The sequence below is a fragment of the Crotalus tigris genome, unplaced genomic scaffold, assembly GCF_016545835.1.
Source record: "Crotalus tigris isolate CLP2741 ecotype Arizona unplaced genomic scaffold, ASM1654583v1 scf7180000023617.9722795, whole genome shotgun sequence".
In the NCBI taxonomy this organism is placed as follows: domain Eukaryota; kingdom Metazoa; phylum Chordata; class Lepidosauria; order Squamata; family Viperidae; genus Crotalus; species Crotalus tigris.
The window spans coordinates 7,318,545-7,343,236 of NW_024100081.1; the positions used below are offsets into that span (position 1 = coordinate 7,318,545).

At 37.0% G+C, this 24,692-nt stretch overlaps 1 protein-coding gene across 1 annotated transcript; it reads left to right on the plus strand.

Moving 5' to 3' along the window:
- The first annotated feature begins 374 nt into the window (after positions 1 to 374).
- Positions 375 to 19,085, plus strand: STIL (STIL centriolar assembly protein). The gene is made up of 17 exons (XM_039319848.1): positions 375 to 504; positions 959 to 1,025; positions 1,305 to 1,409; positions 2,707 to 2,822; positions 3,594 to 3,781; positions 4,343 to 4,590; positions 5,025 to 5,108; positions 5,293 to 5,379; positions 8,432 to 8,579; positions 9,902 to 10,011; positions 10,700 to 10,811; positions 11,592 to 12,623; positions 13,028 to 13,190; positions 13,796 to 14,018; positions 15,312 to 15,504; positions 16,043 to 16,293; positions 17,720 to 19,085. Exons 2-17 carry the CDS (start codon positions 991 to 993, stop codon positions 18,540 to 18,542), a joined length of 3,918 nt encoding a protein of 1,305 aa, XP_039175782.1. The 5' UTR covers positions 375 to 504; positions 959 to 990; the 3' UTR covers positions 18,543 to 19,085.
- Positions 19,086 to 24,692: the final 5,607 nt, after the last annotated feature.

Sequence of the window (24,692 nt, forward strand, 5' to 3'; positions counted from 1 at the left end):
CAGACCTTTCCTAATTATATTTGCTCAAAGGTGTTTGCGATTACGGCTGCTGTCTTTGCTGGAAGCCTTAGAAGCGATTACTATGGCAACACCCCTTGCCTTACCCTTAGCGCTTGCGCAGTAGCTGGGCTTCTTGAGGCCGTTTAAAAGAAACCCGTTTTTAAAATCCCACCCTTAAGAGATGCGCGCGGGCGCGCAAGCTTAAAAGGCGGTTTTATTTCACTAGAAGCTTGGTCATTGGTTATGACAAACCAGTAGGCGGGAGCGATTGTTTGATTGACACCAAAGGAACGATTCGAAAAGGGCGATGGGCGGAGGATAGCGCTCGTTAAAAGCGTTGATTGGCTAAGCCGAGTTGCCGTCGGGGACTTCGGATTGGGTGATTGTGCCGCCATTGGAGCCGCCACAACAGGAGGGGAATAAGAATTCAGTTGCTTTGGTTGATAGTTGTGTCCGGCTGTAGTGACCCGGGAATAAAAACGGAGTCTTAATGCGAGTTGTGAGGTAAATGGGGCGATATTGCTCTTGATGCGGGTATTCTTTTTTTTGTACAAATTCTTTTATCGTTTCCATTCTTATGAATATAGGGCGTTTCTCTCCCCTCCTTTTGTAATGATTCTAAATCTCCCTTTTTATACAAAGCATGGGTTGAGGCTTGTATAATAAGGTTCAAATAGGTTATTCAGTAGCGCAGAAGTGTCCGGGAAAATCAAACACCGATCCTTATGCATATAAATTGCTGCAGATATACAATTTACAGAAATGGTAAATTGTAGTTATATCTGCTGTGCTGCAGAAATTGTTAATTGTAATTATATTTGCTGAAATATAACTATGCTGAAACTAAAATACATCTTTCTTAGGATTAGTGATACTTAAAAATAGAAGTTGTTTCTGCTGAAAAATTAATGCCAAAAATTAATGCCAATTAATGTTCCTATGTTACATTTTCTTACAGAATAGCAAACTTGAATTTCATACATACATATCATGGAACCAATTTCCCCTGAATCTCAAAACCAAAGGTACTACTGATATTTTGTTCAGATGTAATGATTTTAAAGACTACTGATGTGAATAAATATGTTTGTACTGAAGATAATTTGTTTCTTTTCTGTAATATTGATTTAGTAGTTTTGTTTAGTAGTTTAGTAGTTATGTAGGCTGTCTGGAATTTGCAAACTGGTTATTTACAGTATATAATTATGGACACTAAGGTGAAATATCTGAACATTGGTCATCATCTTTTCTCCAATTATACCAAAATCAAATATGTTAAATTCTAAAATGGTTCTATGTTTCAGAGGGGTTTGGGGAAAGATGCCATCCTTTAGTTTTCCTGCATCAAAATTTGCACTTTGGAATCCAGCTCCTATTGGAGAAAGCACTGTTTCTCACCTAAGTTATAGGTAAGACTTGTAATCTTTTAGGTTCATCATTTTAGGTGTTTGGAAGCACCAAACATTTTTAGTGATTTTCTTCATTTCATCTACCAGTGATTGGGAACTGAGTTAATCCTTAAATATTACTGTATTCCTTCCAATTTATTATTTATTATTAGGTTATATAATGTAATATATCCATGGTAAGATTTGGAGTTCCCTTTGCTGTATGTAAAGGACAGAATGTCAACACTGAAACGGGTTTTCTTGGACTAGGTAATAAAATAAACTAGAGTCAAATTTTGAGAAGGATCAAAGTGATGCTCCTAGAGTTTTTTAACTTTATCAACTTGTATGCCATTTCAATCACTGAAGTTGTTCTGAGACGCTTACTTTTTTTTAACGAGCTTGTAATCCCTTAATTTGGGGTAAAGTTAAGGCAACTAAATGAAGCTGAGCATTTACTGCCTGGATGCCCTTCCTGATGCCTATGTGGAATTCACAGCAGATATTTTCTCTTTGCACTAAGAGAGAAATATCTGTCGCTACCTAGAACTGAACTCTCAACCTTCTGAATTGGAGACAAGTGTCTTTACTACTAAGCCACCATACTATTCTTCTTCTGAGAGGCTTACCTATTAATATAAAATATCAGCATAAGAAAAGAGCAAACAATAAATGCATCACGTTAGTGGGAGAAAATATCCTAATAAGAAGTCAAAATATTATGTCAGGAAATGCATCACCTCATCCTACTCGGGGCCTATTGAAAGAGCTATGATTTTTCAATTTTGTCCATACACATCAAGTTTTGAGCCATACAAAGCTCACGGGAAATGCTGTTCTATAAATGTAGCTGCAGTATATTTCCTAAATCCCACAAGATAGCGCAAATGTGCCAACAATACCACATCTAACCAATTGGGTAAAAACAACAAGAAAAAGAGGTCCCAACATAATAGGACTGTAAGCCATGAAAGGTTTTATAGAAGACAACCAACATTCGAATTGTAATTGGAATCTTACTAGTAGCCAATGCAGCTCAGTAGGTAAAGATCTTACATGGGATGTCCACAACTATCTCTGCAGCCACCTTCTTGACCTATTATAGCTTCTAAGTGGTTTTCAGGGTATAGAATGCATTGTCAACCAGAGGGGAAGTGACTGAGATATGATAACCTGAAATTGCTTCTTCAACTTCTATCCCATTGTTTTTTCCCCCTGGTGGGCTGTTTTTCCTTGTAATTAATAGTTTTGGGGGATAGTTGAATGTCTTAGTTTGGTATGTTCATAAAGAGTAAATTCTGTTTCTGTTATCTCTTAGAAATCCTAAAGTAATAATTGCTGAAAAAACACTGCGGCTTGCCCATCGTCATGCTAAGCAAAGTAGAAAGAAGCCATTCACCTGTTTTTTAGTTGGCACTCTTGCAGTAGATGAAAGTAAGTATGCAAATATTATATTTTTGTTTGAATAAGTAAACCTTGTATACTTGTTTCTTCTTAACCTGTTATGACATAACACCAAGGAATAGAAAACATTGTACTGAACTTAGAATCTATTATTTGCAATTGTGTGTTTCATCACTAAGCTGATTCTGCTTAATAATTATAAATGACTATCTTCAATTTATCATTCCCTTGGTTATATAAGTGACTCAAGGATGCTTCTCTACAGCTCAGCTTTATTTTAGAGTTATATTTTTCTCCTCTTACATGGAAAGGAATTGAAGATTTAAGTAATTTAAGCAAGAATATTTTATTGAGCTCTGTGGGGCATCAAAATAGGATGGTTTACAGTGCACAGGACTCCACATGATTGCTCTGAAAGCTGCTCCAGTGTATACATAAGTCATATATAAGAAAGAAATTGAAGCAGCTGTGCATACTAAGACAACAAGAAACTGCTTTTGAAGCAACCATGTGAGCCGTGCAAAATTGCATCTGCTTTAATGAGTTGGAGGTGCGTCTTCATTTCTATTCTTATCTATTGTAGGCTACATTGAGTACTCTACCTGTTGTGGGGTACATAGAATCAAAATTGGACCTTTTGTTTTTTACCATATTTTGAGTGCATTCTAGCTACAGAGTTATAGTCATTCCAGTTCTTTGGAGCAGAGTTTGTCTAGATTTTGGCACTGGTAATAGTAACAGGGATAGCATCTATGAAATAAAAATTGAAAGCATATTAATTGTCCTAATTTTCTGGCATAGATGGTGAACGTGTATTGCTAACAGTAGACCGTTTTGATCCTGGTCGTGAAGAGCCAAATGGTTTGGGAAAAATTCCCACAGCACCTCTTCCTGGAGACTTTTTCATCCCATGCAGAATTGGTGCTTGGGAATGTTCATCAAGTGATACCATAGTACACACTTTTGAGGATTTTAACTTAGCGTTTAAGGTAAGAATTTGGGGAACATTCTTTTTATTCTTTAGCAGGATATCTTGTCTTGACTGTATAGTATTTCAGTCTCTAGTTATATCCCTATATCACGGGTTCCCAACCAGGGGTGCTCGCACCTCCTGGGGGTACGAGATGATATTCCAGGGGATGCGAAAACTTGGGTTTTCAAAATTATAGGGTATATGCATAATTCATTGTCATCATTTCAAACTTTCGTAAGGGGTGCAAGAATATATCAGAAGTGTTTTAGGAGTGTGGAGTATAGGGCCCCACTGCCCTATATTATTAAAAGAACGATTGCATATTTGAACAGGTAAAATTCTTATAGACTCTCAATATCCTTTTCTGTATTGTTCATATTTTCTGACACCCTCCTTGGTGGCAGAAGCTGAGATAAGAACAATTGGAATATCATCCCTACTGTTTTGGGTGTTCTTTTCAACTGTATTGAAACATATGGAGTGTGCCTATGAAATAGTGCTATTTGTAATGTCTCTCCCTGTTTTGAACAATTTGATACTTCTGTTTGAGATTCATTTTGATACTTTCTTACTCTAGATGCTGCATCAGAATCTGAACAGCCAAGATTCTTTGGAACTTTCCAAACTGCTGACCTTAAGAGTTCACATCTCTTCAGTGGAGAATATGGATAACTTAAATTTTGATTTTCACTGGGCAGCAGTTACAGTAGCCAATGTTTTAAAATTTACTCCTGTGAAGCCTATTCCAATAATTCCTACAGCCCTTGCTAGAAACCTAAGTAGTAATATGAGTATTGCACACATTCAAGGAACTTACAAATATGGGTAAGTTAATTTAAGTTTGGCAATGTCTATTTGTGATTCATTCGAGAGTGCAGTTTTTCACTGAATGCTTTCTAAGGGTTCCAGTTCTTAAATAAAATTAAAGAGCCAGTTTGATATAGTAGTTAAAGCACTGGATTAGAAACAGCAGACTATGTGTTCTTGTTTTGTCTTAAAGACAAAGCCATCTGGAAAATATATGCACTGACCATTTTTTGTTTCAGAAGGTACTGAAAAAGATATTACACAAAATTGTTCTCTTAACATTGTATGTACAGTCTATTGTGTGAAGCTTGTACATTTCTCTTACATATAAAATGTGAATAATTCCTTCATATGTTTATCTCCTTTATTTGCTACTTCTCTGGCAAAAGCTTTTTGCTAGTTTCTTTAAAATCATTTTTCTTTGTTAAAAAGGTCATTTGTTTTACTTGCAGTTATCTTTCAATGGATCAAACAAGGAAACTTCTTCTAATTCTGGAATCAGACCCCAAAGCATGTACATTGCCACTGATTGGCATGTAAGTATTTGGGTGATGAACTTTATTCCTTAAAAACTTTCTTGATTTGAATTAGTATTATGAGAAATATTTGCAGTATATTTGTAGATTACCTCAGATAATCAGTCCAGATTTTATTTCTATATGATATGCAAGTGTTATAATATGAGTGTTCAGAAGTATCTTTGCTCCTCTATTCCTCTAGCTGGCTGAGTGGACTAGTTCACATTCACAATCCACAAGTTTGGGCCTTTTGTCTGCGATACTTATACAGCTCATCAATCCAAGAGAGGTAATTATAATTAAAATTAGTTCTTATCAATTAATGGTAATAAGGATTTTTTTCTTACTGTTACAGTAATAGGGATTTTAATTTATTGGCCTTTTATTATATTATTTTATGTTTGATTGCTAAAATAACCACAATATATTATTATTATTATTATCGATCATCGCACAGTCAGCCAGATGTTCAGACTGGATTTGGCATTTTGTCTACCTATCGAGTCCTTACCCAGGACCTGGGATAGGCAGATGTGGATGTTTGATGGTATTACAGGTATCGTCGCAGGATGGAAGCAGTTCCTAATAAGGCCGCCTTTTGCAATTGACTAATAGCAAATTTGTCAATGCCAATGGTGTTCAAGTGGTGCTCCAGTTGTTTTGGGATTGCGCCCAAGGAGCCTATGACTATTGGTACTACCCTTGCTTGCTTTTGCCACAGTCTTTCTATTTCTATTTGTAGGTCTTTGTATTTTGTTATCTTCTCCAGTTCTTTCTCTTCTATTCTGCTGTCTCCAGGCACTGCCACGTCCACTATCCAGACTTTTTTGTCTTTCTTATCGACAATTGTTAAGTCTGGGGTGTTATGTTGCAGGTGCTTGTCTGTTTGAATTCTGAAGTCCCAGAGCAGTTTAATTTTATCATTTTCTATGACTTTCTCTATTTTATGATCCCACCAGTTTTTGCTTACAGGCAAATGATATTTTTTGCAGATCTTCCAATGCACCATTGTTGCTACTTTGTCATGCCGCTGCTTGTAATCAGTCTGTGCAATCTTCTTGCAACAGCTTACCAAGTGGTCCACTGTTTCTTCAGCTTCTTTGCATAGGCGGCACTTACTGTCTGTTGCTGTCTTCTCAATTTTGACTTTGTATGCATTTGTCCTTAAGGCTTGGTCTTGTGCAGCCAGAATTAGTCCCTCGGTCTCTTTCTTCAATTTTCCTGCTCTTAGCCATTGCCAGGTTTTATTATTATCTGCTTTCCCAGCTATTTTTTTCATGTATTGGCCATGTAGTGCTTTGTCTTCCCATGCCTCTATTCTGTTCTTCATTTGGTCTTTCTTGTAGGCCAGTTTGGTCTCTCCAGTAGTTAGTAAGCCTTCCTGATATACTAATTTCAGTGCATCTTCATCATTGTTCTTCAGATATTCTTCCAAAGCCATTTTTTCTTCTTCAACCATCTGATGTACTTGTAGCATTCCACGCCCACCTATTTGCCTTGGTAGATAAAGTCTATCAATGTCACTGCGTGGATGAAGGGCATGATTCATTGTCATTATTTTTCTGGTCTGCCTATCCATTGCTTTTAGTTCTGCTTGAGTCCAGTCCACTATTCCAGCTGTGTACTAATGACTGGGATTGCCCAGGTGTTGATTGCCTTTATGGTATTTCCTCCATTGAGTTTGGATTTTAAGATCTTCTTCACTCTCTTGATGTATTCACCTCTAATCTTTTTCTTGACTTCAGTGTGCTTGATGTTGTCAGCTTGAAGGATACCCAAGTATTTGTAGTATTCTTCCTCATCCAGACTCTTAATGTTATTTTCGTGGGGCATCTTGATTCCTTCAGTTTTCATTATTTTTCCTTGTTTGATAGTAAGTGTGGCACATTTGTCCAAGCCAAACTCCATTACAATATCTTGGCTATATATACGGACAGTGTTGAGCAGCGATTCTATTTCAGATGATGTTTTTCCATACAGCTTCAGATCATCCATATAAAGGAGGTGGGATTATTATTATTATTATTATTATTATTATTATTATTATTATTATTATTTATATACTGCTTTAAGTGCAAGCACTCTCTAAGCGGTGTACACCAGTAAGCAATGTGTGTGTATATATATATATATATATATATATATATATATATATATATATATATATTTACATTGCCCCCAACAATCTGGGTCCTCATTTTACCTACCTCGGAAGGATGGAAGGCTGAGTCAACCTTGAGCCAGTGAGATTTGAACCGCTGACCTGCTGAACACAGTCAGCTAAAGTGGCCTGCAGTACTGCAGTCTAACTGCTGCGCCACCTCGGCTCCTAATTGAAAAGATCATTAAAATAGATAGTTAAAATAAATGTAAACAAATCAGAATTGGTAGCATAAAACACTATTAAATATTTCAGGCAATTAAAAAAAGTTCCTCAGAAAGAACAATATATAGTTGTAATATATAATGTAGAAATATTATGCAAGAATAAGCAAAACTTATTCTTCTCGACCATAGAAACGTACTGTACTGTTTTTGTATTGTACTGTTTTAGAAAGTGGGGTAGAACAAACCCAGCCAGATGCCCTTGCCCAGTAGCATCTTATTGGAGAGGTTTTCTAAAATATGATCTGAACTAAACTTTTTAAATGTTGGAGCTGGGTCAAAGAGTCAAGTATTTTATATGAACACAGAGCAATGCTTTGCTTGCCCCATTGAAAATACAGAATAAATTCATTTGGAATTAGATGGCATCATCCTACATTCTACTTGCATGCATTTATTGCTTTACAAACTATAGGAGTAATAATAGTTTTGCATAGTAGTCCAGGAAAGTAATGTAATCTTACTGTTTAATCATTTTATGATAAATAATGACAATGCTATAGAGACAGTGATTGAGACTCTAGAACAGTGGTTCTCAACCTGTGGGTCGGGACCCCATTTGGGGTCGAATGATCATTTCACGGGGGTCGCCAAACCACGCTGTCTGCCATTTTTTTTCCTTTTCCCTAGCTGTCTTACTCCCTCTTATTGGTGGCCATACCCACTTGGGGGTCACCACAACATGGGGAACTGTATTATGGGGTCACGGCATTAGAAAGGTTGAGAACCACTGCTCTAGAATGATTAGCTAAATATTGTACTATATTTTTAAAAACATGCTAAATTCCACTCAATATTTATAATGGCTTGGTTTATTGGCTGGTTTATTCAATTTGTATAGCCATTCATCTCAAACCAATGACTCTTGGCAGCGAACAATTTATGTTGTTGCATGGAAATTCTGAATTTGTGATTTTTGCATTGCTTTGTATACGGAATATTTTTCTTCTCTTTAGGGTATTTTCTGAAACAGGAAGGTTTCTTGTAGTTATTTTTGCTGTGAATCATAAAGATCCAAAGTTTTATGAATGCTTTCCTTATGATGGGCGTACTGAACTGGACTTCCAGCTACTTACATGCAAAGAAACGTTACATCTGTTCAAAGTAAGTTGCTTGACTTCCTGTCATGTTGGATATGAAATAGCATGGCCCTACTTTGTTTATAAGATCAAAATATGCAACAACTGGAATGCATATATATTCAAATTATAAAATGGTTTTGTTTATGAATTCAAATGTCCTTAATACTCCAGTAAGCACAATCTCTTTAGAAATTTTAAATGGAACTTTCTTCCAAAAGTAGCAGCTGCTGTTGAAATTTCACCAGGAAAGAACAAATTTAGGATTAAGAATGGAGATCTAGATCTAGATTTAAATTATTACTTAACGTGAGATATTTACTCTTAATCTAGTCATTCTTTTTATCCTAATCTATCTTGTAGGTTTAAAAAAAAAAGAATATAGGTGGAGACTCTTGGTGATTATCTGATTTTTGTGTAGAGAAAGAAAAAGAAAAACATATCTTAGAAAAGTTGCATTTTGAATAATTTACATATTCTAAAAGGTTTAACCATAGTTTCTACGAGCCAAACTAGAAAATAGGTTTGTGGGATGATTGCTGTTGATGAAAGGGGTACGATGTATAATCCTTTATTCTCTCAATTTACAAAGATTAATAGATAGTTATTTCAACTAGGATTACTTACTTTGCATCATTTTTCTGATTACTAGCATAGTAATTATATAACTCCTGTAGAGAACAACCTCACAAGATTGAGAAGCAAATAGAAATATTTCAGTAGGACTTCTGTATTTTATTTATTTATTTAGCTTTCTTAATTTGGAAACATCTTTTCTTGGCCAATTTGCAATGGAAAGTCTGCTGAAACTCTATTTTTCATATGTGCCCAAATATTTTTATACTATATCTAACGTGATTGTTAGAAAATTACAGCAGTAATGGTTTTCCAGTTTTTAACCCTATACTATACCTAATATACCGTAAATGCCGGCGTATAAGACGACTTCTGCGAGCGCTGAAATCGGCGCCAAAGACGGGGGTCGTCTTATACGCCGAGTTGTCTTATACGCCGGAAATACTGGTAGTTTCCGGCATATAAGACGACGTTCTAGGAATGCGGCCCGGCTATAAAGACGGGGGTCGTCTTATACGCCGGGTCACCTAATACGGCAGCATATACGGTAATTATTAGAAAATTGCAGCAATAATGTTCTTTAAATTTTTACTTCATCTTTTACCTCATCACTTTATGGCATTCTCTGTAGTAGTCATGAATCCCCTACATCCAGGTATATAAAAACTTTCAGGCAATAAATAGTCAGCACCATTATTGTTTGATGCAGAGTTAGGCACTTTTGTTGTGATTAGACTGTCCAGTTTAGTATCTATATCTATTTCATTTCAGGATGTAGAACCTTCAGATAAATACCCTATCCAGTTTGAACTGAACTCACAAAATATAAATGCAGAAACAGAATTCTTCAGTAAAATTTCAAAAAACATTTCTACAAACAGGTGAGTCATTTTTAAAATTCTCCTTGCAAATAATCTGTACTATTTGTTTGTTTCTGTACAATTCAATCACTTCCAAAAATTTTACAGTAACTTTCAATAAATAACGATTTTCAATAAGAATAATTAGTACCTATCAGGTGTTCCTGTCTGCTGCCATGTGAAATATATCTTCCAGAAAAGTAGGAGATAAGACAAAAGAATTTCTTGGATTGTTAATGTCATTAATATAATAAGTTGTAATTTATTATCCAAAAGTAGAGATATCAGGCAATATTTGTGTATTTGCACTATAGCTTTTACTTTCTAATCTCACAGTATAAATTTTCTTTAATGAAGAAACTGTATTAAGAGAGATACTATTCCTGTAACCAAGAAACAAACATAATATTTGTTAATAAAATAAAAAAAATTAAGAGACAATAAGATGTATATGCTTTACCTAATTTGTTTACAAACAGTTGTTCAACTTTCTCTTTTTAATAGTGATCATAAAATATGTAAATTGCCATGACATGTCAATGAGTTGCAGACACTATTTAAAATTCTGTGTTATAGAATGGGATATTGTATATAATAATAAGAATATTTAAAAATCTGTCTGATACCTGTGATTATTTGTAATATATCAGAGGAGTAAAAAATAGATACCAAAGTTATTTTTTACTAGTAATATAATTTTTTTATATAGTTTGTCCCTAGATTGCTCACCTAATAAACTTTCTGTCAGTGATCATGACTCTGGTGTGGAAGATGATGCATCTCCAAGACCTTTTCCCCGTCCTCATCCCATCAATCAAAAGGTATATTCTAGATTTCTTGTCTGAAGCCAGTCACAGTAAATTAGCTTTGCAGTATTTATTTTGAGTAACTAATATTATTCAGGTTCAGCGTTCTTACAAATAAGTGTTATGTCATAATCCTGCCACTAGGTTGTACTACAGGACTCTTAACCCTTTATTGCTGCAACTGCATCTTCAAATTAAGTTTCTTTAGGACTGTGCATAATTATGCTATGGGAATATGCAAAAAATAATAAACTAGCTGAACCATGGCAAAATTACTTGACTTAATTAAATAAGGAGGTGTTCTCACAACATACCGACACAAGAACTAGCAAAAGTGTGAATTATACTGATACACTTATTCAGAACTTAAATGAATGCTAACTGAATTGAAATTGATTGGTTTTGTTTCTTCTTATTGCTAAACTGGCAGTGAATCAGTAATAGAAAATCAATAGCTGCAAACATTAGATTTTATAGTGTTACATTGAGTAAAGCATTTTTACAGTGTCTTTTTCTTCTTGTCCTCCTCACATTAAGCACTTGCACTTATGTATTTCATGTGTGTGTGTGACTTATATTTGAGACTGATAGTGCAGCACAAAGACGCCTCATTGGAGGGCTTGGAAGGTTATATTTTAGGCCTTGAAGAGACATATTTCTTTATGTGTACATATTATCGTATTAATTCTCTTTGCACCTCTATTCAGAGTGTAGATGATAAGAGAAAAATACTTTAGATTAATTTGGTAAATTAATAATTCATAAATATATTTATTTAACTGTCTTGGTTTCCAGATGACTGAGATCCATCCTTCAGTTCCTGAACTGTCCATTGTACTTGAAGGCATCTCCACAGAATCTATACCAATATCTAAATATGCTTTGATTAAAAATCAACCTTCAATTGTACACCAACCTGCTAAGATGGCATATTCTATAGCGCATGTTCCCCAGCACCCTCGGAGCTTTGATGCTGGGAGACAGATCTTAACTTTGGATGCTAGAGAGCCTCCTCCAAAGCAAATACCAAGTCATCTGAAACACAGGATTACATCTTTAAAACCTTGCAAAGGAATGCAATCTCCACTACAACTGCAGTCCAGTGCAGCTGACTCTCAAGCAAAAAAGGGTTGCGTAGCTACTTCTCCTTCAATATCCTGTAACGAAATTGAAAATACATCCCTGCATCAACATGGAATTCCTTCTGAAAGACCCTTGGCAAATAGTGACGATGTTCCACAGAAAGGAGAACTTTCCACTAATGGCTTTTCAGCACAAAAATCTAACCAACCCCCTGTGGTTTCCCAGTATCCCCGGCATACTTGTACACTATCACCATCTTATCTGAGAAGACCCCTGGGAGTTCGGGTACCAATTCAAGGTCCATCCTGCTGTTCTCCTTGTATTTGCAACTGTCAGCAGTATGGCCCTATGCAATATAGTCCAGCAAATGTTTGGCAAGGCTTATGTAATGACAGCCCTGGAAATCGTTCAGGTCCTACCCAGGAGAGTACAAAATTAATGTTCCATCAGAATCAAGAATGTGTAAATGGTGGCTGCAATCCAGTGTGTGTCACAAGTAGCCCTGTGGGTATAGGCCATCATGGAATAATAGGGAATTGTTCTGTTAATAATAACACATCTACTGCAGTAAGAATGTCATCTCCAATAAATCCTGGTAATACACAGTCACATACAACACATGCAGCTTGTATGCACCTTCCTGCTGCAAATACAGTATCGGATAATGAAATGATGGACTTATCTTCAGATGTTTACAGAATTCTTGCTGAACAGCATAGGCAAATCAAGCTGCTACAGGCTCAGGTTGGTTGGATTATTTCAATGATCTATTTGGCTTTGTTACTTTGTTATTCTTTGACATGATTGCTGTGACTTTCAAGCTGGAACATAGGAGTTTCTGTTTCAATCTCCTCTGAGGCAAATAGAAGTTTTGATGTAACTGGATAGTACTATGTTTTTATTGTTAACATTTCTTATGCTGGAAAGTCAATAGAAGCCAGCTAAATTAATGATTTTCTTTAATTTCAACTACCTATCTTTGTGTGCTGTGGTATGGTGCCCTATGTTATGTATGAAAGAGACTTTAAAATACTGCCTTGTGTAGTTCATAGAAAGGAAAATAGTCTTAAATATTTATATGGGGTAAATAGTTATCAAGTAATTTATACTAATTAGTTCTTTTCAGTTAACACAGATTTTGTTTACAGATTCAGCAGCTTTTAGAGGCACAAACTGTTCAGTCCTGTGCTTCCAGATCCATAGAAAACAATAGCATACAGTCTGAGAAGCAAGTAGAATTTGTTGCCATGGAAACCCAGTCTTCTCCAGGGTTACACATGAAGAAAAGTATCAGCATTGCAGTGAGTACAGGTAATGTTTTATTGTACATTTTCTTTAAATGACACTAAACTCGGGAAAATGCTAAACATTGGAGCCATTTTGTTCTAGTTGTTCATAGCATATGATGTATCTGCCCTTTAGTCTCTGCAGAAACCTGCTTAGTGCCCCATATTATAGTATAACATTATACTTCAGATTTATAATTTTATAAAATAACTGGATCGTTTAACTTAGTTTGCTCATAACTAACACAAAGCAAATGTCAACATGTTTTTTTTTTTAAATTATTCCAGCTATATTTTCACTTTGACACACTGGGCTTCTCTTACTAAAGAGGTATTTTCTAATGGGATCATAGAACCCTCAGTCCTAGTTAGAATTATTTATGCAAGTTTTAGAATTACAAACCAGCACCACATACAATGTCAAACTGGTGATAGATTGCCATTTTTCAGTTGTTTAACAAATGTTGCATGCTCAGTAAGAATTTGCTAGTACAATAATCAGATCAGTTTATATCAATAATGGAGTAAGTGCACTGTAAATGGTGCAAAGTTGTTTCAAGATGTGTATCACAGCGTACAGTGCAGCAGCCTAGTTTATGTTGCACAATATTTTTATTCAACTTGCTATAGGTGCTAGCTTGTTTTGGAATACCCCTTTGGAAAAGAAGAAAGCGTCTGTGAAAGAAGATGAAGTTGAAATTTCCAATGAAGACATTACTATTTCTATGAGTGCAGAAAAGTACAGCAGTCAAGCAAGCATTGCCTCTTCATTAAAAGCTGTTGATATACCCAGCTTTGTTGATAGTGTCCATATTGTTGAAGGAGGAACTAATCAGTCTTCTGCAGGCCTCTGGTAATTTTTTTAAGTTGAAATATTCTTTCTGATTTTTAAATTTTGCATAAATCTTTTATGTTCAAGTCACCTCTGGGGTTTTTTTTCTAGAACTTAAGCTAGTATTTTAATTGACTTGTATAAATACCAGATTGGTTTGGTTCAGCTCTATTTTTGTGTCTTCAGTAATATACTATATTACTGTACCTTATATTCTAGGATATATTGCTCATAGGTAGCAGCCTGGATTGGCTGGATTGGATTGAACTGCACTATGACATCACATGCATTTAAACCTCAAAATAAATTGCCTGTATATTTTCTATATTTGCCCCCTATTGAAATCTAACATTTTAATCCTAAGAGTAGAAGCAGCTTGATTCAAAAATATTGTTTGGATTTGAGTCCAGATAGCTATTTTCTTCATAGTAGTTGCTTTAAATGAATTATATAGCAATTTCTGTAGCAATATAGAATCAATATTTTGATTCTAGCTCTAACTTGGACAGTTTCCCAACTTGTTTTTAAGGGCTGTATTCCATTTGTTAAGATCTGCTCCTATGTTTTCAGCCTGAGTAGGTCTCAAAAATTGGGATAGCATTAAATATGAAAAATGTGAGGGGGCACAATTTAAGAAGTTCATTTTATGCGTGCCAGCCACATTTTTGGTACCATAATATGTTCATAACGAGAGGTTTTATTCACATTAATCCTTTGTGTGATTGTGAATACTCTAGTTTCTAGTCTCTGTTTCTTGGAAGCCTCAACTTATAGTCAGGGAAACATTAATAGATGCAATCTGTACACTTTCTTCAGTATACAGGCGTTGAGAACGGACTTGCTTTGCAAGGAGCTATCTATCCATGTTCCTTGTCCTGATCAAAATAGAATTGTAAGTTGAGAGTAATTAAAAACATACTTTTCATGCACGGATAATATTAATGAATCCTAGATGCACTCCAAAAGAAAACTTGGATTTAACAATTGTTTGACACATGCAGTTACTCATAAAACATTCAACAGAAAATATTTATTTTAATAACTAGAAAATTTCATATATTCAAGTTATATACTGATGGGAATACTACTATTAGTATTTTCTAGTCATGATTATGAAATATTACTTGCAGTAAGTGAAGATGAACACTTAAGTCATTTCCATTCTAAAAACATAATAAATGTTCTGACATGTGAGAGTTGGATGATAATCTTAAAGAATTGGGAAAATATGAGATGTAGTTTAAGATGTAAATTCCTCTACAATGATAAATATATTGATAGTTTAATCCAAACCATATCTGTTTTTACTAATAGTAATGGACCACTTGCCACAGGAATTGACCAAGCTTCACTGCAGAACGAAAATGGTAACAAATGTTTTCAAAGAAGTACTTTGGAAGGAACTGATAATAATTTTGAGCCAACTGATAAACAAAATTTTGAGTGTCCCATTACTACCCCACCAAATGTATCACCAGATGATCAAAAAATTTATCAGGATATATTAGTAAGTTTTGTTTGCTAAATATAACGTAATTCAAGTGTTTAACAGTGCTGACCCTATAAATCAATTTGTTTCTGATTTTTTTTAAAGTACTTAGTAATAAAGTCTTTATTATCTGCACATCTTGAATTTCCATGCTTTCCTTGAAGTGCTTAATAGGACGTATCCAGTTTATTGTTAATATTTCAGAACTGCATTCTGCTGCTTACATGATTATTTCTTTACAAAAAGTAGTGTGGGACAAAATAGTAGGTTAAGTTGCATGATTATTTAAAATTAAACAGAATTACAATATTTAAATGTAAACTTGAATAGATTACTTCTAAATGGATACATTCTAAAGACTTGTGCTAAAATCTGTTTAACTGTAAGCTAATGACATTAGTTGTGCATCTATGATGTGAGAGCTAGAAATAAATTGGTTACAGGTTTGCCTATGGTGATATGAATACATTGTCAGCATGCTGTGAATTCCTATGGAGATGCCATCTTGCAATTTTATTCATCCAATGTTATGTTCTTCTTTGTAATATTTCTATAGGGTCAAGTAAATCGATTTTTGAAGGAATCTTCTGATGAAAGCGGTCCTTCTCTGAAAGAGGATCTGATTAATGATGAATGTACTACGTCCTTAAAAATAAACAAGGCACAAAAAAGAGACTCAACATCAGACATGGTCCTAAGAGATAAAGATAGTGTTCTAAGTGCAACCTTGAAGCAATTAAGAAACCTTGGAGTAGATTTTGATTCTCCTAAGAAGATGAACAATGTACACAAAGTGGAGAATGCTGGGTAATGGCAATTTATTGATTTTTATTTATTGCTAGGTTTTATATAATACCTCAGTCAAGTCAACTCTGAGCTGCATACAACCAACAAATCAGTTAATGATGTGTTGACCACATCCTATAGACACTCCTGCATCCATGCATTATTATGCTCCAGCTATACCGGGATGGTCTTCCTTGTAATTTAAATCAGATTCTGTAGCATTAAGCAGTATTTTAAGCTTCTCTAGTGAGGAATGAGTAGTCAATAATTTATGTTACATGGAAACAAAATCTTATCAGATTCTCCAGAACACTGGAGAAAATAATGAGTAGTTACATATTTTATTTACATTTCAACACTCTAGTTTATGATAAAGATAAAAGAACAGAAAGGACTAAAGGTTTGGGAAAGATGTCATAGTGTCTTGTCATCTAGAGAGTAAGGGGAAACCTCAGGCCATCTAGTGAGGCAGACTTTTTTGTTCCTCTCAGTTTAATAACATTTTTTTTCAGAATTACTTTTTACATTTTTTTTTCTTGAGCAGAAGTTTGTAATATCCAACCTAGAACAAAGTCTGGATAGCTTTGACTATTAGTAGGAAGTTTGAAGTATTGTTACAGTCTTCAACCTTCACTGATTGAAATTTGGTTTTTACTACCCAACATTAAAATTATTTCCAGTTCAAGATTTGAATGCAATATTAAACCATTGTTAATTTGAAATGAGAATGACAACTACATTTCTGATTTCTTTCCTACAGTCTTGTCTGAGCAAATCTGGCCTAGCTATATGAAAAACTGATCAAAATTTACAATATGTTAATATGTCATAAAACCACAAATGACTGAGCATTCATGCATCTATGTCTGCCTAATAATCTGAAATATTTGTGATAGTTGTCTTTTGCAGGTAGCTATTTAGAGATAGTTACTATTCATCCGATTATAAATTCTCCTTTTGCACAGAATTGTTTAAAAAGCACTGATTTTTGGAATTACAAGGCTAGATGTCTGTCAGTGCTACCTATTTTTGTAGTGAGTTAATCTGGACAAATGCATTCTTATTCCAATCATGATTTGCATTGAATATAGAATTCTATTTACTTTTTTATATGTAACAAATCAAAATGGTTTTCTTATGGACAGGAAGGCATTATTATGGACAGAAATAAAAGGCTGCTCCCAGACATGCAGATCAGATGGCAAATCAGGCCATCTATATTAAAGATAGAGATAGACAACCTCACTAAAGTTAACCACTTTATAAATTTCACTGACAGTATGAGAGCAACAATTTATGTGTCACATTAAAGCAGTCAAATTAGGAAACTACATGGATACTAAAACAGATGACAGTTTCATAGTATATTCACATTTTATGATCAGCTGGGTATTAATAAATTGAATAAATGTACACAATTATTTAAATGTGTCTTTTTCTTTTCTAGGGTATTGGCTTATATTAATCCTGAAGCAATAGTCCCAGGACTAAACTGTATCTCTTTTGCTAATGTTGGTATGAGTGGCTTAACACCCACTGGAGCAGACCTGAGCATGGAGGCAAATGCTATTGCTCTCAAGTACCTCAGTGAAAATCAGCTGTCACAGCTTTCTTTAAATCAGTCAAGCCACAGAAGTTCTGTGACTTCATCTTTACAGACTCTCCTGCAAACTAATACAGAGAAGTCTTTGATGGGCCTTGGTTTGATTTCGCCTGGCAACATGTCTTTTGCAACCAAGAGATACATGAGGAAGTATGGCCTCTTACAAAGCAGTGATGGTAGTGATGATGAAGAGGAGCAACCATCTGAGAACTATAAGAGGAAAGAGAGCCAAGAGCCTGTTCTGCACTTGGATTTCAACCCTGTTTTAGAGGGCTTTGCTTCCTGGGAAGGATCTTCTGAAAGAACTGGTGAGAAGCAGATGACTTTTGATCCAACGCACTGTGAAACTGAATCGTCTTGTCACCGGCTGCATTCAGAAGGGCCCGTCTTAAGAAATGTTACGAATGCTGTTTTGCCACCCAGAATCCTGCACCAGATTAATGAAACTCCGCACCCTTTTTTAAAGGATTTAAAGCCAAAAATGAAACTTTTGCCCGGAGAAGCAGAATTTACACAGCGTCCAGACAAAGAAAATCTAAATGTTCACATTGTGACTGGAACTCCACAAGCTCCCTCCATTGATAATTTAAATCAAGCAGAAAATTTTAATTTAGTGGGCACTTTTCTCGATGTAAAACAACTCAGACAGCTACCAAAGTTATTCTGACCTCTATACAAATTACTGGCATCCTCTTTTCTTTCTTTTCTCGTGGTTCAGAAAAATCAAGAGATACTACTGGCTAAATATAACTTAATATTTTTTTGGCAATAAATGGGTGAGTGGTTCCTAATTTCATCTTGAGAAATACAACCACTTGGGTCTCACAATAAATTTAGGTCTTTATGCATACTAGAATATATTTACAATCCAAAGGGTCATTGAATATAATCAGGATACTATGTAGGATATTTTTAAAGATGTGGATTTATTGTTTATTAAATGCAACGAGAATGAAATGATCCACAGTGGAGCAGACAGTGAGTTTAAAGCAAGCTTGATTTGAGGTGTTGACCAGCTTTAGCTCTTATTTTATGAATTTGAAATAAAACGTCCTATGGTTATTTGTAAGAAGTGCAATTAGGGAACAACTAGGTTGACAAATGATAACCATCTTATGTGTTTGACCTGCCATAAACTTCGAACATTATATTTTGTAGTTCCTGATTTGTTTAATACTTTGTGTGCTGAAATAAAATGTGCTAGACTATTTTTGTAATGTGCCAATTTTTAGTGCTATAAAAATATAATTAAACATAACTTGGTTTACTTTATGTCTATAAACCAAGAGGCTTCACATTTATATTAAATATGCTTAAAATGGGTGAACAAGGGATTTGAACAGCCAAAGATAAGCTCTCATCACTGCTTTTCCTTACTTCTGAAGAGAGGACATTTTCAGGATTATAAGACAAACTAAATAAAATATCCTTAGTTTAGGAAAAGTCTGCTTTACATTCAAATCTCCTTAGGTGCGGATACCTTAAATTCAGGGCACAGTTAACACCCTGTCAAATTATAAAATATTTATTAAAGTAATGCAAGGAGGAATAGATTGGCACATGCTAAAGAGATTATGCACACAAGCATTATGCATATGTTATTGAGTGTTTGGCTCTCACTAACTTACGCTGCTTACTCATGTATAAGGGCATTTACATGGTTGATAGTACAGTGATCAGCCTGCCAAGTGAGCTAAGGTACTTCATGTGATTCAAATCATAATATATATGAAAATGACAGGGAAAACTCTCCATCTTATATGGCTTTAATCTGGCCATACCCATTTTACTGGAATTGATGAGGTTTTTGACATGTGTTGATATGCATTTTAACTAGTTCAAGTGTGTTGGGAAAACATTCTCATCTTTCTAGACATTAGGCAACCTCTCTTGTGGCCAAATTAGTGCCCAACTTCTGCATTAGTTCTGTTTCTTGAATCCTTTCATGCAATTCTTTCTCACACACATACACACAATTTTTTGAAATCAACTCTAGGCTTCTAACCAGAAGAGAGTTGGAAGAGAGACCTCCAATCTTGTATTTGGAAACAAAATATATTTATACAATTTTCTCTTTACACAACTCTAGAATGGAATCAATGGAGAAACTTTAACATCGGATACAACAGCAGCACGGCACTGTCTGTTGCAGTGGCAAAAAAATAATATGGAATAATTGGACTTTTATTGATGTTTTGCCAGTGTTCTTGTATTAGTTTCGTACACTTCCTCTCTCTGCAAAAGTGTTTAATTGGCTTCTGTATACCAACTGTAAGAGGACCTGTGTTGGCAACTTTTGGGGAAGGTCTGTCTCCCTCCTTTCTAAAATTACTTCTGGGTGTTTTCCATGTATCTCTGTACTGAATTAGAATCTAATATTCTCTTTTTTTTTTGCTGACCTAATATTATTGAGAGCAGTCTTCCTGTATGATTCACATTATTTTGACACTATCAGATGACCAAGTGGGAGTGGAGGAGGGGCAGTCTGTTATAAAAGCAAAGACTTAGAATTACATCACAGAACCAAACTCACCCCATTAGTGTTCCTGTGCCCTGGTTGCGGGATGTTTTTCTTGCTGGCTGATAATATGGTAGCAAAGCCAGAGCAGAAAACCAGTAAATTGCATATTATAAGAGGCAAACACAAATCGCAACACAATTTAGTTGGGAAAGACGACATCTTATGCATGCAAACAGCCAGTGTTATGATGATACCATTGGGTGGTGCAAAGATGAGATGGATAACAGTTTAAATGCTCCTCTAGCATTGCACTATGCTTCCTGGCATGTACCAAGAAATATTTTAGGATGGTTTCACACACAGCTTTCAGGATCCTAAACCCTTTCTTCTGCAAAATAAGATGTGCAGCTCAAAGCCATTAGATCTTACTGCAAAATATTGATCCAGGATTAGGCAACTTCTTGTCCTTCAGACGTTTATGGCTTCAATTCTTTTCAGACCAGCCAACCGACCCAAATGTAGAAACCTGAAAAGAGTATTGCTTTAAAACATTTAGAAGGTCCCAGGTTGTCCTATCCTGCCTTGGCCCCAGGTACAGTATATGAGTCCTGGCTGGCACTCTGCTACGATCTCAGCATAACTCCTTCCACATCTAAATGGGATCCTGACCCCCTGCTCAGAGAGGTCTGTTTATCAAGAGAACGGCAGGATGAGAGAGAGAGAGAGAGAGAGGCAGAGAAGAAACGTGATCTCCATTACTGTGCCCGCCCGGGCAGACGAGTTCTGTCTTTCCCATTTCCTGCCTCTGGTGGCTAAAGGAAGTGGCGCTCGTGTTTCCTGAATCTGGCTTAAAACAAGGGCCCGGCATGCCGTCGTGACTGCCCCGGGAACTGATATTTCCAGCCGTTTCCCTCCGGCGTCGTGAAAAACCTCTAGGGGAAATCCTCGCCCCCCCCCCCGGGCCCAACCTCAACCTCCAGACCTTGGGCAAATGGGGGACGGCGGATATTTAACCTCCCCACTCATCTTTCATTTGCGCTGGCATTCACACTGGGAGGGCCACCAGCCCTTCCGTTTCCCTTGCCTCTTCTTTGACGGAAACTTTTTTCCCGTTTGCCCCACTTCAGTTTGTATTCCCAAGGCTGGTCGCTCTCTCCTTCAGGCTGAGACACTCCAGAAATGGTTTTATCCCCCGGCGGCGCAGCAAACACCCACATATCGTTGCCGGAAGGTGGGCTTCGATTTCTCATCCCCACCGAAACTTCATTCCCCATACATGGCATAAAGCCCCCTTTGTCCATCACCAGATTCGATCAGGTTTAATCGATCGGAAGGGTGCTGGAAGTAACAGGACCGCAAGTGTTAAGTGGGAATCCTGGAATCTCTCCCATCAATTGCCTTCTGGGGGAATATCCCAAAGATTCACCAGATAAGTAATCTGGATGACACTTTGGGAAACTCGGGGTTGGGATCCGAGAGACAACGAATTCGAGTCTTTTTCCTTGGGTGTTTCTAGAGAATTGGGGGTAAACTACAAGATCGGTAAACCAGGAGCAGTTCTACCTTAAGAGAAAGGCGGGGAAAAATCATTGTTGCCATTAATGTTACTGTTTTGTTGTCTTTGATGGACAAGACCTTACATTATATTTCATTGTATTCGAGCAGAGTGAGTCAACCTGTTGTGAGATCAGATGCTTAATGGGTTTGTTTATGCACACCTTCCATGCTTGCCCTGCAGCAAGGTGGGTCTCTGCTCTAAGGACACAGCCAGGCTGGCTCAAGAACTCCCTCCCCTTCTTCCCACAAGCAGGTTGTGTCAGATGGGTGTGTGAGTTGGCTTTCCATACCACTTCAGGGCCCTGGTATGAATTATGTGATTATGGTTCCGCATCTAGTGTGAACATAGCCACGGTGGCTTGGAAATTTATATTAGCTCAGGAAAACATAGGTTATTCAATACACGGTGATTTAACCAAGCCATGGCTTCCCATGATGTGTGAATGAGAACAATATTTAATAGGTTTGAAGTGAAAAACCTCTTTGTTGGAATTGTTTGATCCTGTTGTTTACTATTATCACACCAAAAAGATTGTGGTTGGAAAAGAAACACTCTCCCCCCATTTTCCTTACTCACCATTCTCCCCAGGCAAGTGAAAGTGATACCTAGCAGTCATTGAACTGATCAAGAAAGTATTCTGGTATACCTGTGCTCCATCTCCCCCACATCCCTTGAAAGCCCAAATTCTACCAGAAAAAGGCCAATGAATGTTGCTGCCCTTTCTGGAGCCAGTTTACGGAAGGGATAGATGGAAGGATCTCCAAGCATCATCAACTAATGGAGAAACACACAGCAAGCTCTTTCACCGAGGTGCAGTCAGGTAGGATGTGTTAGGACAGCTTGGAATGATGGGATTAGCCATCTCTCAAGGTTCCCTTTTGCTTTAATCCTTTGTTATCTTATAAGCTGCCTGGAGTTGTTAAGAACAATTCATGAATGGCCAAATGAATTGATTGATTAAACTTAAGGGGTGAGGGGGAGGAATTGGGCGAAGCAGAAGGAAATGCTTCAGTGCTGCCACTCAGTCCAACCCCTCCTTTGTCTTGGTAATCAGCCAATGTAGGGGTTGGAAATCAGCCCAGCTCTCAACTGAGAAGCGCAGAAGAAATCTGGGATGAAGCGAGAGAGAATCATTAATAATCAGCAAATCCAGTCCTGACCTTATGGCTTGGAGGCATAAGGCTTGGAGAATACAAGCTAGGAAAATACAGATGCTAGACTGAACACCTGGAATCGTGCTGTTGTGATTGGTCTGCCAGTAATTACAATGGTCATCAGGGCATCCATCTAGTGGCAACCTCTAGCTGGAATGCAAAATGCAAATATCACCATCTCTTTTTTCTCTCCCTCCCTCCCTCCTTCTCTTTCACACCCACACACACAAACTAGAAGTATCAATTGCATGAGAGTCGTTGCCTGGTTAGAATGATACTTGTAGTGTAGTGTTCTTGCACAAATCCTCCAAAATATTAAAAATAAATCATAAAAATAGTAAAGGAAAAAAATAGCTATGCCAAATCCTCTTCATAATTCTGTGATGCACCTGCTGGTGACATGATCAGGTTTCTCCAATTGGATCAATTTGGACAACACTCCTCCAGAATGCCAAGTCTAAAATAGATTTATTTATTTAATAGTGTTTATAAGAAGTTCCTGTAAAACCTAACACCTTCTACAGAAAGTGCCAGTCAGGCATTCTGTGGCAGACACCTCTGTGGTGACCAGCTGCCTGGTCTCTCCTCCAGCCCAAGCCCAAATTCCCATGGAGGCTAGTGCCCAGGCACTCAAAGGGAGAGCACGTGCCAGCAGGGATCCCTATGAGAGCTGGATAGACCAGGCCTGATCACACCAGCACTCAAACAGGCAGGCAAAGGTTTCAGACCAGATCCACACCAAAAGTGATATCGAGGGGAAACTAATTACTTCAAACCTGAAACAGCCAAGAGATATTTAGAGGACGAGACAGAGGCAACATCACAAGAATATGGCAGAGAAGGGGTGGCCAGGATTCATTTGTCTCACGATAGGCGACAGGAAGTCCATATACTGTAATTCAAAGTGTAGCAGCAAATCCCCTCAGATTATTCCAGTGTTTCTCAGTCTGGACCCCTTGAGGACGCGTGGCTGAATGGCTGGGGAATTCTGGGAGTTTAAATCTACCTATCTTCAAGCCGGTCGAGGTGATTCTTATGTTGAATAAGGGTATGCTAAAATTTAAGAGAAATTACACATTTATTTTGTGGACAAGTTGTCCCTCCCATGCGGCTCTCTTCGGCCGTTTATTTTTAAGCGAGCACGTGGACCCGTGCGCCCACCCCGTCTTCCCTTTGCGGTACCGCACCTGTTTTATTTTGGCTCATTAAATTTAATTAAGAACGGGCTAGGTGTTCCATATTTAAGTGGGTGGGTGGGGGGGGGGGTTGTGGGGCGGTGGGGATGGATAATCACCTCCCAGGAAGCTAAAAGAAAGGATCTTTATTCAAAAGTGGGCAGTCGTAGTGAGCGTTTGATTATTCTCACCCCCCCATCCATCCATCCACCCACCCACCCACCCATCTCTTTGCTGTCTCTTTTTAAAGTGCATCTGAGCGCGCAAACAGACACGTCTCGAGAGCTCTAAGGCGAGCGTTCCAAAATTCTTCCCTCTCTCTGCATATCCCCGCAATAATTTTCCGCTTTCCCTCGATAAAATTGCCAAATAATAATGAATCATTTCATAAATAATGGGTTTAGGGGCTTATCAGGCCAGGCTGGCCAGTGCCAGCGGCTTATCTCGCTTGGCCACGTTGCTCCAGCGA